General features: G+C 37.4%; 3 protein-coding genes across 17 annotated transcripts in view; 1 reads left to right on the top strand and 2 right to left on the bottom strand.

Moving 5' to 3' along the window:
• The window catches only part of LOC306884621 (leucine-rich repeat flightless-interacting protein 2-like), a 27968-nt gene extending 17372 nt beyond the window's left edge, over positions 1-10596 (top strand). For 5 of the 15 annotated variants that reach the window (XM_079440653.1, XM_079440650.1, XM_079440648.1 and 2 more), the window contains 13 exons: positions 189-233; positions 2422-2556; positions 2881-2952; positions 4419-4589; positions 4816-4908; positions 5198-5290; positions 6492-6593; positions 7029-7161; positions 7246-7295; positions 7373-7493; positions 7585-7664; positions 8349-8453; positions 8716-9688. In XM_079440653.1, coding sequence (XP_079296779.1) covers positions 189-233; positions 2422-2556; positions 2881-2952; positions 4419-4589; positions 4816-4908; positions 5198-5290; positions 6492-6593; positions 7029-7161; positions 7246-7295; positions 7373-7493; positions 7585-7664; positions 8349-8453; positions 8716-8826 — 1311 coding nt within the window. In that variant the 3' untranslated portion in view covers positions 8827-9688. Of the gene's footprint in view, positions 1-188; positions 234-2421; positions 2557-2880; positions 2953-4418; positions 4590-4815; positions 4909-5197; positions 5291-6491; positions 6594-7028; positions 7162-7245; positions 7296-7372; positions 7494-7584; positions 7665-8348; positions 8454-8715 lie in introns of all 15 variants that reach the window. The other 10 variants (XM_079440642.1, XM_079440641.1, XM_079440651.1 and 7 more) reach the window with 4 other exon arrangements.
• LOC306883822 (uncharacterized protein) overlaps positions 1-17480 on the bottom strand; it is a gene marked incomplete at its 3' end in the record, with an annotated part of 468688 nt that overhangs the window by 75377 nt on the left and 375831 nt on the right. The gene's annotated exons all lie outside the window — the stretch shown is intronic.
• On the bottom strand, positions 10593-17480 carry mlh1 (mutL homolog 1, colon cancer, nonpolyposis type 2 (E. coli)). Its single transcript, XM_079440659.1, has 20 exons — positions 17405-17480; positions 17195-17321; positions 16567-16657; positions 16385-16483; positions 16235-16308; positions 15789-15861; positions 15509-15600; positions 15376-15418; positions 14365-14453; positions 14128-14240; positions 13897-13990; positions 13270-13423; positions 12877-13199; positions 12556-12680; positions 12099-12207; positions 11910-11973; positions 11619-11783; positions 11381-11473; positions 11168-11278; positions 10593-10979 (listed from the first exon to the last, which is right to left on the bottom strand). The coding sequence occupies exons 2-20, from the start codon at positions 17299-17301 to the stop codon at positions 10827-10829; spliced, it is 2172 nt and encodes a 723-aa protein (XP_079296785.1). The 5' UTR covers positions 17302-17321; positions 17405-17480; the 3' UTR covers positions 10593-10826.

The raw sequence follows: 17480 nt of genomic DNA, 5'->3' as shown, positions 1-17480 counted from the left end.
CTGGTTAAATTGTATGAGTTACGTGGCATGATGTGTGCCTAAAACAGGCTACAAGAAGTAGCATCATACTAACCTTTTTCTTTGCCTTACTTTAGGACGAAGGCAAAACCCAGGCCATTCAAATTGCTTTAAGTGCATTTTTCTAAATGTAACCAATGAGACTATAATGGTGTTTTCTTCTTTTTCAGCTTGATGAGAAATGTGACAAGCAGTTTACAGACACCTACAGCCGGGTAAGAGGAAGAGAGACAATTTTCCACTTCCCTGTGTTGTGAGATATTTGACACATAATTAAGACCCAAGTTTATGTTTCTCTTCTCATTAGGGGAAGTCTGTATTTGGTCAGTTTTTTAATTCAGTGCTTAAGTAAAATGTCTGGATATCTAGAGCAGGTTCAAGTGATTTGTTATTTTTGTTATCATTTTTAAATACACCACTAAAAGTTTGAGGACAGAAAGATTTTGTTTAAAGAAATTAATTTTATTCAGAAAAGATCAATTAAATTAATATAAAGTGTTAAATAAGGTTAATATTTTATTACAAATATCGGAATGTAATTTTTTTTTTTTTTTTTTTTTTTTTAAGAATCCTAAAAATATATATCACGGTTTCCACAGAAATATTAAACTGCACAACTGTTTTCAACATTAATAATGATTATAAGTTTCTTGATCAGCATATTATGATTTCTGAAGGACATTGTGAACCTGAAGACTGGAGTAAAGGCTGCTGAAAATTCAGTTTTGGGAATAAATGAAATGAGGAATAGTCACAGGAATAAATGAAATAACCAAGTTGCATCTGCAAACTAGGGGTGTGGAATAATGACAAAAACTTATATTTCATCTGCGCCTATAGCCTTGTGGGCAGTGTAACAACATACAGGTGTCCCGAGTTCTAATCCCGGCTCGAGGACCTTTCCCGATCCCACCCCCTCTCTTTCTCAAATCGCTTCCTGTGAACTCTTAACCGATCCTATCACAATAAAAGGCAAAAATGCAACAACAAAATAAAGATATCTCAATCATGCTGAACTTGTTATTGTGCTGGTATTTTGACAGGTTTAGCACTGCCGTGGACAGCTGACTCCCAAAGCTTTTGATATTCTTCATATTTTGTGGTTAGTTTGTAGGAGTAATAGAAATTAACTTTGACAATAAGGTTAAATTGATTTTTACGGGCATTTTCACCTTTTATAATGCCAATTTTTCTAACCTAATTAAAAGTATGCATCATCTTTTGTGACATTCTTAAATTTAATCAATACATTTAAATAGTAAGACACTATAGGGCTGTTACCAATCAAATGAAATTAGTATCAACAAAATCTTTTTGCAATGCAGAAGTGGCACAGAATCTGTACCTGAAGTGGCATTTAGATGCATTTATAGACTATTTAATGCAGGACATGAATGCATTAACCTGCAGTTACAAATGCATAAAAAATAAAAGTTGTTGAATGCGGATGTTTGTTAATGTAAACCTAAAATCACCATTAGGTGGCCGCTAATCACTGTATGGGTGAGCCATTGAGTCATTTAGTCAACTGATTCGTTCAAACAGCTGATTGATTCAGTAACAAAACACCGCCCTGTGTTGCTCAGAGACGCTAAACAATTCAGCTGTGGCTTTGTTAGAAACTATTTGCGTTGAAGAAATGGAACATAAACAAAAACTAGTCTAAAATGTAAGTCAACTAATATTAAGTTATGTGACTGTTTTATAAAATCAATATTACATTGGCAATCATACTGATATTTGGAGAAACAACTGTACTCTGTGTGTTATTAACTTGTTCAGATGATATAAATATAAAAGACATGTCATACTGGGGCATTTTTGCCCCCTTATTTTGAATTTTGGGGGAATTCTAAATGTATTTTAATAGACTAAATCATGCAGTGAAAGTGTGAACTCTAACCCCCGGTTTTACAGACAAGGCTTAAGCTAGTCCCAGACTAAAATGCATGTTTGAGCTGTCTCAACTGAAAATATCTTGCTCTGACATATCTTAAAATATGTCAGTGTCATTGTTCTGTGTCAAGATGCACACCTTAATGTTTTCTTCTATGGCATTTTTGTAAAAGTTGCTTAAATATCTTAATTTAACTAAGGCCTAGTCCTGGCTTAAGCTAAGCCCCGTTTGTGAAACCGGGCCTATATGTGTTAGCGCAGTAGTCTAACCTACATCATGCGTGCATTCTCTGGCTGTTTTTGTTTTTTGCAATATACTCGGTAATATAAAATCACTTATTGTTGAAACTATAATTACGGTATTATCGTAGATTATATATATTGCACACCCCTACTGCAAGCATCCTACTGAAGTTTTGCTAATAAATTTAACCAACAGGTGTTACGGTTGTTGAATAATGTTTTGATTCATTGTTGATGGGTGTTTTGTGCTTGCGTTTCCTCCAGCCATCCTCTCGATGTACCACCCCGGCGCTCTCTGCAGCTGCCCTGGCAACTCTGGGAGGGAGCAGTTCTAGAAGGGGCAGCGGAGATGCTGGAAGCATCGTTATGGATGCAGAGGCTTCTGTCAGCGAGTTAAGGGTAATTATGTTGTTTATTTGCATTGCACAAACAGTGTATGTATTTCTTGAAACGAGATGAATCTACCTGCCTTTGAAAATATTTTGGCTGAGCATAGAGCATCATACTTTCCTGTTGAATGCATCCGATCTCAGAGAATCGACTTGTGTTCATTTCACAGTTTTATTTGTGTCTGTTAATGCTTTCGTTTCTTTCCTCCTTGTTTCAATGCCTTCGGGAAGCTCTATCCTTTTTGTGTTTGTATGAATGTGCAATCAGAGGTCATCGCTCTGACCTTCAGTGAATGCCAAACCTTTCCCATGATTCATTCCTCCATCTCAACAGGACATCTATGATCTAAAGGACCAGATTCAGGATGTAGAGGGCCGATACATGCAGGGTCTTAAAGAGTTGAAGGTAGAGGGTCCTGAGCTCAACGCATGCCTTCCCTCATTCTCCACTAACACACCAGGCTCTAAACACTCCTAGTCTGAAAGCATGGGCCTTGCATGAGTCTTTCACTTACTACTTTAGCTCTTTACAATCACGTTTAGCCCACAGTCATGTTGCCTGAAGACGTAATTGCTCTAAAGGGCCGAAGTCACATGGAAGACTTCTGCCTCACTCCTAACTGCTGTTAATAAAGATGGACGAGGATGCAGACATACATATTTAATCAGCTGTGCAAAGGATTTCAGTGTTTGTCACATTTGAAAGTTGTAGAACCTGCTTTGAAAATACTGATATCATTGAGAGACTGTGAAGGAACTGTATAGGGATGTGCCCAAATAGCGAATCTGTATTCGGAAAGGCACGGAAAACGAATAATGCGTTCTACAGATCCACAAAAGGGACATGGTTAGCCGCTTACTAGCAGTAGCCTAGTACATAAAATTTCACTTACCACATAAACAGAGAGCAGTAAGGACTAAGGAGAGATGACCGATAGGACGATGTCGAATGATTTGCAGATCCTGAGCACCACTGATAAACATCTAATCTTGTGAAATGTGTGGTAAGTAGTGCCGCTGCTTAGTAGATTAGGCTGCGTGTGATCGCGAATCTCAAAAGTGAAAGTAAAAAGCAAACGCACATTCTTAAGTACGCATATTAGTAACGGCTCCCTGAAAGCACTGAAATATATTTTTCTCGTATATCTCGTATTTACTCCCTTTACGGTTGCCGTAGTACACATCATTACCTTTCCGAATACCGGATTCGGGCACATCCCTAGAACTGTACATGAACAGACAAGGGTTAATGTGACAGATATGGAAGTTCCTTCTTATATCTGATGTTATATACCTATTTAGGGACTTGATTTTTTCTATTAAGAATTGATTTGATTGTAAAAAGGTGGCATTACAGGAATACAGGAATAAATGACAGATTCATATAGAAAGTTATAATATTTCACAATATTGTTGTTTTTTCTGTATTTCTGAATAGCTAATGCAGCCTTGGTGAGCATAAAAGCATAAAATCTTAACAACCATAAACCTTTGAACAGTAGTTTACCTGGATGGGACAAGTGATTGGAGTCGATAAGGGAAAATAATTTCAGAGGCGGAGCAAGTTATTATCTTTTTAGGACGAGTTACAAAGAAATGTAGACCGTAAGACCAGGAACATGCATTTAGTAAGTATATGGGACCATCTTGATTTCATTTTGATTTTAAAATTTCTGTTCTACTTTATAATATTTAGTTGTATTACACTTTCACTTTTCAGTTTTTATCTATACATCACTTTTTTATTCTTTTTTATCTATTCTTCAGTGCAGTGGTCAGTGTGCACTTTATTTGCCTGTTATTACATTCTGTATTAGTTTTGTAGCATGTAAAGCTACTCCGGTGTGAAGGATTTTTCCTCCTTTTGATCAGGATTCTCTGTCGGAAGTGGAGGAGAAGTACAAGAAAGCCATGGTGTCCAACGCCCAGCTGGACAATGAAAAGGCAAACCTCATCTACCAAGTGGACACACTCAAAGACTTCATCGAGGAGATGGAAGAGCAAATGTCAGAGCTGCACAGGGAAGCAGAGGCCAAATCAAAGGTGCTTATAACAAATTAGCATTTTGATTCATTTGACAATGATTTATCAGATTAAAAAAACATTGTATGGTCCAGCTGTCTTATTGCCACAAAATGCACAGTCCCAGCTGATTGTAAATGCCATGTATTATCGGAGGTTTATTTCTGAGACATTTATTAGATGCTGGAACCCTGTACACAAGCTTTGGCAGATAATGATGTGAATGTGTTTTTCTTTTGATTGACAGGAGTTAGAGCGGCAGAAGCACACATGTTCAGTCCTACAGCACAAACAAGAGGAAATGAAGGAGGGCATTCGTCAGCGAGATGAACTTATCGAGGTAGAGCCCAGAACAGAAATCGACCACAAATTCATTTGAAGACATTAGAAACATTTGCATTAAGTTAATGTTTTGAAAGCTTTTGCAGAATAATCAAGTTATAGATGAGTTGAAGTCTTGGAGTGAAAGTGTGCTTTGTTCTTCATGAAATTGGAAGGTTCAGAGTCTTTGTCATTCACTTTCCTCCGTTGAGATCCTCCTGTTTTCTTATTTCATATGTTCTGTCTCATCGCTTCTTTGTTGTCTATTTTGAATCTGTCCTTTTCTGCTTTATTAAACGCATCTCCAGGAGAACCAGAAAATTCAGCAAAAACTAGATAACCTCACAAGAGAGGCATTTGACCTGCAGGAAACTGTTAACTGGAAGGACAAAAAGATTGCGGTAGGACGGTTTAGGAGATGCTGCTTGGATTGATGGCAGAAAGACTGATCAAATTAACTGTTTATTTAACTCTTAGTCATCTATGAACGTTATTTTTGCCAGGCAGCCTTATACATGTAAACATATGTATATAGTGTCATCATTTTTACAAAGGATTGATGTGTGGCTAATATAATGTGCATGTAAAAATGTAAACATTTAGAGCTTGTTCATAAAAACAAGGGGAATATATTTGCATCAGTTTTTGTTTGAATGGATTTATGCACAATGTATGAAAAAAGTGCTGCCCTCTGCTGGTATCCCATGAGCCTCAGCTGTGTACGCCAGAAGTGCTGGGTACCGCAGAATAGTGTTGAAACTATTGAAGGCACATGGTGCATGAAAATATATTGCATCCAAAAGATTGATTGGTTTTACTTTTGATATACTCCTGCATGAAAATCTGCGAATTGCTTAAGATAGTGGTTTTCAAACCTGTCGTGGAGGCACCCTGCCCTGCATTTTTTGTATGTCTCCCTCATCTAACACACCTGATTCAACTCATCAGCTCGTTAGTAGAGACTGCAAGACCTGAATTGGGTGTGTCTGATAAGGGAGAGATACAAAATGTGCAGAGCAGGGGTGCCTCCAGGACAGGTTTGAAAACCACTGGCTTAAGATGATTAAAAGAAAAGCGCTATACAGACTAATAACAGCATTCCTTCACTTCTTGCACTGTTCATCTGTCAGCATGGTCTATTTTCATCCTGCCATCTGTGACTAAAGCTAGGGCTGGGCATATATATTAAAAATGCATATATACATATATTTTACGATATATGCTGGTAAATTTTGCTGTGTATATATACTGTCAGTATCATTCTTATTGAAAACTGTTGAAAACATGCCTTGAAATGCCTTCAAGAAAGTTAAATATCAAGGTGTATATCAAGCATCAAAAGCTGATATATATATATGTGTGTGTGTGTGTGTATATATATATATATATATATATATATATATATATATATATATATATATATATATATATATATATATATATATATATATATATATATATATATATAATTTTTTTTTTTTTTTTTTTTTTTTTTAAGCTATATTGCCCTGCCCTAACTGAAGGCTCTTCATTGTGTTTTCTGCTGTCTCTTTGTCTACTTTTCTCTTCACTCCTCTCTTTTCCTGCCCTTCATGTGGCCAGGCGTTAGAGAGACAGAAAGAGTACTTTGATTGCATTAGGAATGAGAGAGATGAGCTCAGGGATGAGCTGGCTGACCTCAAGGGGAAAAGCCGAATGGGAGAGGTATGTCCTCGAAGGATGAAAGCTTGACATGAGCACTGTAAAGTTTTTGGCTTGCTGCCTATATTTGTTTTTTTTCTCTGAATTTCACTGGCCATGTAAACACTGCCAACTTTGAGCATGACATTACAGTAGTATTGTTGACTATTTTCTTAAGTTGTCTGCCATCTTGGATCTTTTTTTTCCCTCATTGAGCCTGTCACAGTGCATTACGGGGTGGCCTTCTCTATAAAGGAGACATGCAGTTCTGTTTTAGAATCTGTCCTAAAGAAAGCATCTTAGAAGGAAACTCAACTGTGTTATTGTTTTGTTTGAGTTTTTCACTCAAACTTTGTGTGTCCAGAAGAGAAGTGACAACTGCACTGCAGTGTGTATGTGGCCAGTGTCCATTAAAAAACATTTATACTTTCATTTATTGTGACCCTCCTGCTCTGGCAGAAACACGGGCTGGTCATCATACCCGAGGATATGCCCAACGGAGACATCAGCCACGAGTCCCCTACCTCAGGCATCACTGTGGTCACACAAGAGGCAGCGCAGGTGCTGGAGTCAGCGGGAGACGGACCATTGGGTGAGTCTCCACATACACTTCCAAGCTTATATATATTAGTATGAAACAATGGCATAATGCTTGTTTTCTGTGTTCATACCCCAGATGTAAGACTACGAAAGCTTGCGGATGAAAAGGATGAACTTTTGTCCCAGGTATGATTGTACATGAAGTGAATTCAAATGTATTATTGCCATTGTTGAGTTGAAGTAACACATATACGCTCTTTTAGATCAGAAAACTGAAGATGCAGCTGGAGGAAGAAAGACAAAAACACTCAAAGATTGACAGTGTTTACACAGAAGGAGAGCGAATGGAGAACGGCACTGACCTGCATTTCATCGAGATGCAGAGTACGACCTGTGACGCATGCTGTGCACACACTCATGTTTGCATTAACATCCTTTACATGTACCATGCTTTAATACTATCTGTTTCCTGTAGGGGACACCAACAGACAGATAAGTGAATACAAATTCAAGCTCTCCAAGGCTGAACAGGAAATGGCAACGATGGAACAAAATGTGAGTTTATAATTAGAACAAAATAAAGTTATTACAATAGTAAGTATAATCTATGTAACAATAGTATATGAAAGTAATGTAACTGAAGTATTATTGATTTATATAATGGCACAGAAAATGAAGTCTGTTTAGGACAAATAGGATAATTTAGGTTTGTGGCGGTTTCAAAACAATGACTTTTTCATGTCCCCACTTTTTTAGTTTAAAAAGAAAGAAGTCTGTTTGATCGCCAAGGCTGCATTTCTTTGATCATAAGTACAGTAAAACACAATTGAAAATAAAATGTTTATATTTTTCTATTTGAATGGAAACTGTGATGCATTTTTTTAAGGATTGTTTGATTAATAGAAAGTAAAAAAAAAAAAAAAAAGGTTTATTTGAAATGGGCATTTTTGCGACAACATAATGTTTGATCAGTTTAATGCATGTTTGTGTGTTTATACTTTAGTTTTTTGGGCAATTTCCATTTTTTATTACTGAACAAATTTAAATCTAAAATAAAAGTCAAATTTAAAAGAATGATTTTATACATTTAAAATATTAATTGCTAATAATTACAATTATTGTAATAGTAAAAAATATTTAAAATATAAAATATTACCACTTTTTATTTATTTATTTTAAATCCTGGTTAATGCTAAAAAATAATCGAACATTTGCATAACTTTTTTATGCGTCTTGCAGGTAAACAGACTTGAAGGACAGGCGTCCAGATATAAAGCTGCAGCAGATAATTCAGAAAAGATAGAAGATGAACTGAAAGCAGAGAAAAGAAAACTTCAGAGGGAGGTATGAACCCAACACTGAGGAAACCTGCCTTTCAAACATCTCTGATACTGACCTACAAGCATTTCACAGATTCAGTGTCCCCATAATTATAACCTGACACTTTAATCCTCTGATTTCTGGGCCTGGGAAAGTCATGGAAATAGAAAACATCTGTTAATTTTAAAGAATAGTACCTGATCCAAGCATAGAGAAGATCAGACTCTTCTCATATGAGCAGTCACAGTCAAGAGTCTTCCTCACACATCCTTTTTTTCTTTCGTAGCTGCGTACAGCCCTGGATAAGATCGAAGAAATGGAAATGACCAATAACCATCTCATAAAGCGGCTGGAGAAGATGAAAGCAAACAGAAACGCTCTCCTGTCCCAGCAGTGAAGACACACTCTCCAACACCAAAACAAATCTGCAGGCCCTCATGGTAAAATACAGATTTACACCCTCCTAAGGCAACACTGTGAGGGACGAAGCCTCTGAACCTGAGAATATTGTACTTCTGTTGGTTTTGTTGTTTTTAAAAGCTTGGCACATCACGGTAGCTCGGACTGGGTGCTTTTTCCCCCTCCTCTTGTAAGTTGCACGAGTATAAAAGCGCTTTTTAACTGTAAATCGACATGACTGCAGGGCCCTCGACGTCCATGTAAATGCTTACACAGCAATGTGCCTTCACAGGGAGGACGAGGGTTATATGCATTATAACACTATACAGGAAAAGCATATATTTCTACCGGTACAAAAAAACATTAATGTGTTTAATAAAGGGTACGGCCATGAGTTGAACAATATAGAGAATCAATCATGTCTGCTATGGTTTCAATTTAAGTGTTTTTGTTTTGTTTCTCCAAATATTTAAAGTATTTCTTGAAAATAAATGTGTAAATGTATGCAGTATGAATGGGCGGGTGATTCACGAATTATGATTGTTTGCAGGGCACATTGAATTTTGTTAGGTTTTTTTTTTTTTTTGAAGTGCTTTGTCGCAATGGACTACATCAATTTTACACTAAATATAATGATTTTAACTCCCAGTAAGAGACCGATGTTTCTACTGTGACATTTCGAGATTTCAGATTCAAGTCCCAGATGCCACTTGATGCCTTTCACAACGCTGTTGTATTCAGGTTTGGTGCAACTTTTTAATCACACTAGAAACCAATTGTCTGACACTTCATGCACACAGTGATTGTGACTAAAGCAGCTGCAAAGTATATTGTAAATAAACTACACGATTTACAAACTGACCTCTCTCAGTAATCGTTTTTGGACTTTATTTAGGTGAAGTGCGATTTCTACACCACAGAATTTGGTTACCCTTTATTTCGATAGTCCACTTTAGACATTCTGCGAACTTTAAGTAACTTTGCCACGACATGTCAACTAATTCTCATTAATTTGCAACTACATGTCTACTAACTCTCAGAGTAGACTGTTAGGTAAGGTTTAGGGTTAGTGGAATAAGTTGACATACTTGCAAAGCTGTATGTTGTGGACCCATCAAAATAAAGTGTTAGGAGATTTTAAGCAGACAGTCTACTAATACTCTAATGACTGCTAGTTGACATGTAGTTGCAAAGTTACTTACTGTTAGTAGAACGTCTAAAGTGGACTATCGAAATAAAGTGTTATCCAGAATAGCAATCTGTGTGATGCAGCCCAACATAACAGTACTGGCTAAACCAATGGCCACATGCATGTAAAAACAGCCTTTAGTTCATACTACGATTAATTGAAATGAAAGAACATTATGCAATGATAAACAGTATTATGCTGATTTTGCACATGACATTATGATATTGCATGTTTAACATTAAAGGAATAGCTCACCTAAAAATGAAAGTTTGCTTAATTTCCTTAGGCCATTCAAGATGTAGATGGTGTATGGATTACTTGTGAATTATTGTGATATTTTCATCAAATGTTTGAACTCATATTCTAACGGCACCAATTCACTGCAGAACTATTCCTTTTTTTGGTGTCGAATCGATAGTGGTGTAAAATGACACATTTCACTTTAAATGTTATTTTGACTATTTTATGTGGCATCTAAATCATGCTTTTGGATTTATCCAATTAGCTTTAAATAAAAGCATCTGGCAGATGCATGTGTGTAAGTGCATTATGGTATTAAAGTCAGTTCCATCAGTACAGTAATGAAAACGGTTGTTTATTATTTCAAAATACTTTCTTCAAAAGTCTTTTTTTAATCATTTGCAATACAAATATTCATACATTCTTAGTTTAATGTTAGCTGGTCACCTGAAATAATGTGACAGGCTGTTTATTGTCATTTTCATTTAGTCAGTTAAAGAAAACGCGTAGAAACGCAGCCATTTTTGATAGTACAGCATTAAAACGATTACACAACAGAGTACTAAAATTTAGCATCTTTCAAAGACTTTGTAGAGTTCAGGCAGGCTGGCTATCTGCAGAACGCTGCCATCTTCACTGAAGTGTTTTGGAGGACTGAAGAGAGTGCGGAGCGCTTTGAAAAACACATGCTCCACCTTCCACTGCCAACTCATCTCTGCATCCTACAAATAATTCACACAAAAACATAAAAGCTCTTGGGTTTCAGTTGATTTTCCTACAAATCAAAGACCATTGACATAAACCACAAAACACCTGAATGCATTATGTTCAGATAAGTATTTCTGCAGTTTGTGCAATATGTATTTATCACCCAAAATTGTTAGAATTTTGTGTGTAGCATTTGAACTACCTGCGGCTCTTCTGCATCTGGCTCCAGTGTGTATTGTTTCCTTATGGAATAGAAGTGACTGCATTCTATGCTGAAGTCATGAAAACACTCCTTCTCTCGATCCCAGTTCACCTGCATCGTTCATCAGTCATTAAGTAGCATCTGGATTTTATGTTTTAACTAATGCCTAGCATATACAAAACCCAACAAACTACAATTCAGTGAAATGCTGACCTCTGTGGCTAAACGCAGAATGAACATGGGAAGTCCTTCCATAGCAGGAGTGTAATTATCAAGCAGCATTGGCAGACCAGTCAGGTTCCCTTCCTGTAAAGAAATGCTTCTCTTTTGTAAAAGCAATAGTCCAAGTGATTTTTTTGACCATGGTTATAAAGAGATTTTTAGCATTTAAAATTAAATAGAATAAAAGTCTCGAGTTTATTGTGAATCAGTTTTACTGATGTAAGTTTACTTCATCTATTTCCAGAGAAAAGTACTCTTCCAGCATTTCAGCTTTCTGCTTCAGAAAATCCACGATATACTGGGCCAGTCCTTCTTTTGGACCGTCCTCCTCCGTCCACCCACTCTCCTCCGAATCCAGAGCCAACATGGCCAAATCATAGAGCGGAGCTGGATTCTGAAGAAACACGACTTTAGTTTTTCATCTGTATCTGATGTACAATATAGTTAACAGATTATTTTTAATAAAAATGCATTGTTATATTTATAAAAAAAACATGTATAAAATGAATGCAACACACACCGACAATCGAAGAACCCCGAAGTTACCAAAATCGTAGATCAAAATTTGATAAAACAGCGCCTGGCTGTAGAAAACAGGAGAGAAAAGTAGGTTTGTTGACATAAAAATCAGTAGAAAATGCTGGAATAGAATTAAGTTTGAAAGCACAGTCAAGAATGGAGTGACATCAGCAATTGTTGTGGTTCTAACCTGAGTTTGGTTGTATTGAGCAGGTAGAGTTTGGTCTGGTGCTGCACTAGAGTCCACTGAGGATTGACTGAACCTACAAATGAGTGATCCTGGAGAAGATCCTGTAAACCTGTGGAGGACAAAACGCTAAATTCATTACATTATATACACTACCATTAAGAAATTAATTCAGCAATGATGCATTATACTGATCAAAAGTGACAGTAAAGACATTCGTTTCTAACAAACAACTGCTATTCCAAATAAATTCTGTTCTTTTGAACTTTCTATTCATCAAAAAACCTTGAAAAAAAATTGTATAGCAGCTTTCACAAAAATATTAAGCAGCACAACTGTTTTCAATATTGATAATAAAAAATGTTTCTTGAGGAGCAAATCAGCATAATAGAATGATTTCTGAAGGATCATGTGCCACTGGAGACTAAAAATAGGCTAAATAAGGCTATAATTGTTTAACCTTTGTGTGTTTGCTGCTCAATATCTTCACGGAGCTCCTTTAGGCTGCTCAGTTTAATGACGCGTCTCCTGGGTAGAGAGGCGGCCGTCAAATCCTCCTTCACCTCCTCAACATGAGGCCTTTTCCTGAAGACCAAACAAATAACAGCTTGATCTTCTACTTAGAAAGCAATGTGAGTAGAGATGTTAGTGACTGGGGCAATTTTCTCAGTACAGACAAAGTTGTATATCTACTTCAAAACTGGAACCCTAAGAATTAAGTAACAAGTGCAGCAACTTGCCCCACACAAAACTCATCAACAGCCAGTTTCCTGCTTTTCACCTTGGTGGTGCTTCATCAGGAGGAGGTTGGCTGTCTGTCTGTGGATCCTCTGCGTCACACGGCTCCAGAACATCCAGAGCAGTCAGCAGCTCCGAGTCGTCTGGTTCGGCTGAACCCTGAGCAGCAGTGGAAGAGCTGGAGGCTTTATCTGACCTGCTCTGAGCAGCAGAAGATGAGGCTGATGGCTGGAGAAACGCATCCAGCTTCTGGACTTTGCTGTCAGTGCGGACCATCTGATGGGCGTATACTCGCTCCTGAGAATCTGCTGAGGAACTAGAGGCTTTTGTCACACTGGTGGACGCCGAAAGTCCTGGAAGCAGAGTCTATGGATCATGCACATCAGTCAAGTGTTGGTCAGATTAGAAGATGTAAAAGATTGAATTGAAGTATCACCTGTGTGAAGTATGTGCGTGAGGAGTTAGAGCCGAGCAGTTTACTCTCTATGTGTTTCTGAATGCTCTCTATGATGCTGTCCTCATGCAGGAAGTGCACCTCGTGCTTGGTGGGGTGAACGTTCACGTCGATGTTTTGAGGAGCAATCTCTAAACTTCAGAGCGAATGCAATTGTAAAGTATTAGTAAAACATTTCCAGATTTGTTTTACATGAATGTAGAAAGCAGACTTGCACTAGCGTTCAAAAATTTGAGGTCTGGAAGTTTTTGAAAGAGGTCTCTTATGCCCACCAAGGCTGCTAATAATATTGCAATTTAAAAGAATTATTTTCTATTTGAATATGTTTTAAAAAGTCATTTATTCCTGTGACGTAAAGCTGAATTTTCAGCATCATTACTCCAGTCTTCAGAAATCTTTCTATGCTGATTTGGTGAAAGAAACATTTATCATCAATATTGAAAACAGTTATGCTGCTTAATATTTTTTGTGGAACCTGTGATACATTTGTTTTATCAATTTAATGCATCCTTACTGAATAAAAAAAGTTTTTCTTTTTTTTTTTTTTTATCCTACTGACGTCAGACTTTTGAACAGTAGTGTATACTTCCATTCTACGAAGTGATTTACCTAAGATAAAGAAAAGGATGAGTGTTTTTGGGAAGATAAGCAGTGTAGACAGTCTCAATTGCTTTCTTCAAGGCACTAGATTCCACCAAGCGATCTAGAAGACAACATTAGTCAGAATTACGAGTCTTGAATTGAAATGACAATGATCGGAACAGTGATTATTCATCATAAAAGCAACTATTTTTTCAATGCTTTTAAAAACTGAGATAGAAACAAACTCATAAGGCATACGGTTGATAAAAAGGATAAGGATGCATTTCTTGACAGAGTAGTTGGCATTGGAGATGTAGCCCTTCATTTTAAAAGCCAGTTTCTGATCTTCACACTCAACTTCAATCAGCTCCCTGAAACACACACATAGAAATGTTTGCTTTACTCATTATTTAACCTCAAAATCAATGTATTCTTTTTTTTTAAATGAGGTTTACAAAATGTTCACAGTACCTAAAAATGATCAAATAAAAGTACCTGCTAACAGCTACACCAAACACAACACGAATGTTGTCCAGCACAGAGGCGTTTTGAAGGGTCTTCACATCTGCAACCATCTCCCCTTGCTACAACAGAGGGGGGGGGGGGGACGACATTTTTATTTATTTAATTTTTTATTATTTCAGTTTTAGTTTTAATAATTAACTAAACGAAAATTAGACCACTAAATGAAATAATATTGGTTTAAGTTTGTCTATAATTCATTTTATTTCAGTTTCGGTTTATTTAAAGGAGCAAAAATGTTTTTAATTTTAGTTAAAGTTGGGGTAAGCGAATTCTGGAAGCCAACGTTGATTTTTAAAATCACCAAAACAAACACGCCGCTACTCCAAAAGGGTCTCGCCCCTATTTTGATAGCTCCGCCCCACACATACGTAGCCTATGCAACCCAGGCAACGATTAGTTCTGTGAAACAAAGCAAAACCAATGTTACACCATGTCTATACCGGACGCAAGCATCGCAAAAAATACTATAGAAGTCATTATAATCAGTGATGCTGTTTACACTGGATGCTGTGCGGCACGACAAATCCCCGACAGAAAACTGCTGCCGCTTTCTATTTATGACATGCTGACACAAATTTCAGTGTAGACAGGATTTAGCTGTTGCGTTGCGGCGTGTCTGGTGTAGACACGGTGTTACTCAACTATCGAGAAGAAGCAAAGCAACCTCGGCATCCGATCGCAGGGCTTCCGCTCCTTGAGTACCCTCCAGCGCTGGAAAGCTGATCAGATATTTAACAGGTTCTACTTCTTGCCTTATCGTTCCGCAGACGTTTTCCTCTTTTGTTTTTTATTGGCCATCTCTATCTTTCTGTCGCTGTTCACTGAATGCTCTCTCCTCCATATAATGAGTAGACACGCCCCTTACTGCTGATTGGCTGCAAGTTTGTTTTGGTACTCGGCCCCGACTAAAGCGTTTTTGAAAAATGACATACCCCACCTTTAAACAACAATAACAACACTGCTATGGAACGAGCATTTCACCTTCTTGACAGAAAAACTTTTCCCAGAGTTGTGAATGGCGTATCTGTATGACAAGAAATACATACAGGTTGACATGAATAATCATTTCGGATCTTAAAGCAGAACAAAAACCATCTGGATCTCATGAACACACCTGCTCAGAACCTCAATGATTCTAGAATATTCCTCACTGGGGCTCTTCAGGGCTTTCCGTCGGGTAGACACATTATAAAACAGATCTTCTACCTGGAATAAAAATCGATTAATTATGGATTTGTGTTGGTCCCAAGTTTGAATCATGGACCTTTCCTGATCCCACCCCCTCTCTCTTCTAAACTTTCTATCATTACACTGTCCTATTTAAATAAAGGCAAAAACACCATAAATAAATCTTTAGAAAAATGCAGTTGTAGCTTAATGACAGTTAAACCTACAGAAATCAACGTCCCTTGGTTTCCAGCACAGGGTTTAGGTGGAGCTTTCAGCTTCCCATCACAGTAACTGGCCCTGTAAACAAAACCAAAGTCAGACCTCTTTATATAAAAAAGCATAAATAAAACTAGATATGTACATTTCCTGAAGAAAATGTGAGTGGTGCTTGCCGTGGCAAAACTCGGTTGCTTGGGACTGTCTAGGCAGTTGCTAGGTTGGCATGAGTGGTTTACAGGGTACTGCTAGGCAGTTGTTAGGGTGTTCTGGGCGGTTGCTAGGGTGGTTGCTAAGGTGTTGCTACACAGTTGCTAGGGTACCTAGGGTGGTTGCTAGGGTGTTTCTATGCAGTTGCTGGGGTACCCAGGATGGTTGCCAGGGCTGTTACAAAATTATATAACTGTATAGCAATATATCATATATTTTATATAATATAAAATAAAAACATTACCTGTAGGCACATTTTGCATCAGCTGTTTTTGTGGTGATTGTGACATGGGCTACATGACTTATACTGGCGAGAGCCTATAAACGAAGAAGAGAGTTGATTTAGTCAAGGTTAATCAGTAACCGCACTGCGATCAGCTGAAGTGATTCATACCTCCCCTCTGAATCCATATGTTGCGATTGATGACAAGTCCTCAAAAGACTGAAGCTTGCTGGTTGTAAAACGCTCACAGACTACTTCCATATCATCTTTCTGCAAAAAATAAAAATGCAGCAAGCTCCAAATAAGAAATGTGTCATTTACCAATGTCTACAGTGTAAAAATAAGTGATTTACCCTGATGCCAGTGCCGTTGTCCTGAATGAGGATGAGCTTCAGTCCGCCCTCTTTCACTGTTATCTGGATATTTGTGGCCTTTGCATCCAAACTGAGGATTTAAAACAAATATTAGTGTCTCATATTGTCACATGCAGCTGTTTATATACCTGTACAATTTTGCTTTAACAATGAACATCTGGTGCCAACATTTATGCTTAATATAGACATTTTCAAACATATCACAGCATTGTGCCGTTTTAGTATAATTTTAAAGTTATTTTAGTATTTATTCATATTTACAATAATATTATAGTATTTTTGTAACAATAATGAATTAGCTTTTAAGTTTATTTTTTAAATTGCTTTTCATTTTAGTCATTTTGTTACTTATGTGCAGTCATTTATAGCACATATATCGTTGCTTTAAATAGATACGAAGAGAACATTTTTCTAATATCCGTTTTAAGTTTTTTTTTTTACAGTATATTTTATTTCAGCTGTATTTAATAGTTTTAGTTGAAGTTAGCAATGCCAACACTGGAACTGAAGAGCTTTTACAATAAACATGAGTGAACCTCTGCGACACCAGTTATTAGGTATAAATGAATAAAACGTCATCAGACAGAAGTTATTATAGTGCTTTCACCAGTTCTCCATCATCTCTTTGATAGCATTGGCAGGCCGCTGGATAATCTCTCCTGCTGCGATGCGGTTCACTACAGTCTCCTCGAGTCTGCGGATGACTCCCGCCATGATCAACTCTCACTCATTCACTAAATGATAAATAAACACGAACTGGCACTCCTTCACCACATCAAATATAAGCACTTTCAAATACACGTGAATGTTTGTTTACGTCTCACGCGACACCCGCTAAACTTCAGGCGCGAATGGCGAGCGCCCGCCTCCCGAGTGCTGTGATTGGCTGGGGG

This window comes from Barbus barbus (assembly GCF_936440315.1).
Source record: "Barbus barbus genome assembly, chromosome: 18".
In the NCBI taxonomy this organism is placed as follows: domain Eukaryota; kingdom Metazoa; phylum Chordata; class Actinopteri; order Cypriniformes; family Cyprinidae; genus Barbus; species Barbus barbus.
The sequence above is the reverse complement of the archived record's forward strand: the minus strand, read 5'-3'. Positions and strand labels throughout refer to the sequence as shown.

What these genes read in the sequence shown, in the direction of transcription:
- mlh1 (XM_079440659.1), bottom strand. Translation starts at nt 17,301, where the DNA reads ATGGCGGGAGTCATCCGCAGACTCGAGGAGACTGTAGTGAACCGCATC. An exon ending in ACAACGGCACTGGCATCAGG is followed by an intron (nt 16,484 to 16,566) that starts GTAAATCACTTA and finishes TATTTTTTGCAG; the next exon opens with AAAGATGATATGGAAGTAGT. An exon ending in AAAGTTTTTCTGTCAAGAAG is followed by an intron (nt 14,454 to 15,375) that starts GTGAAATGCTCG and finishes CCTCTGTTGTAG; the next exon opens with CAAGGGGAGATGGTTGCAGA.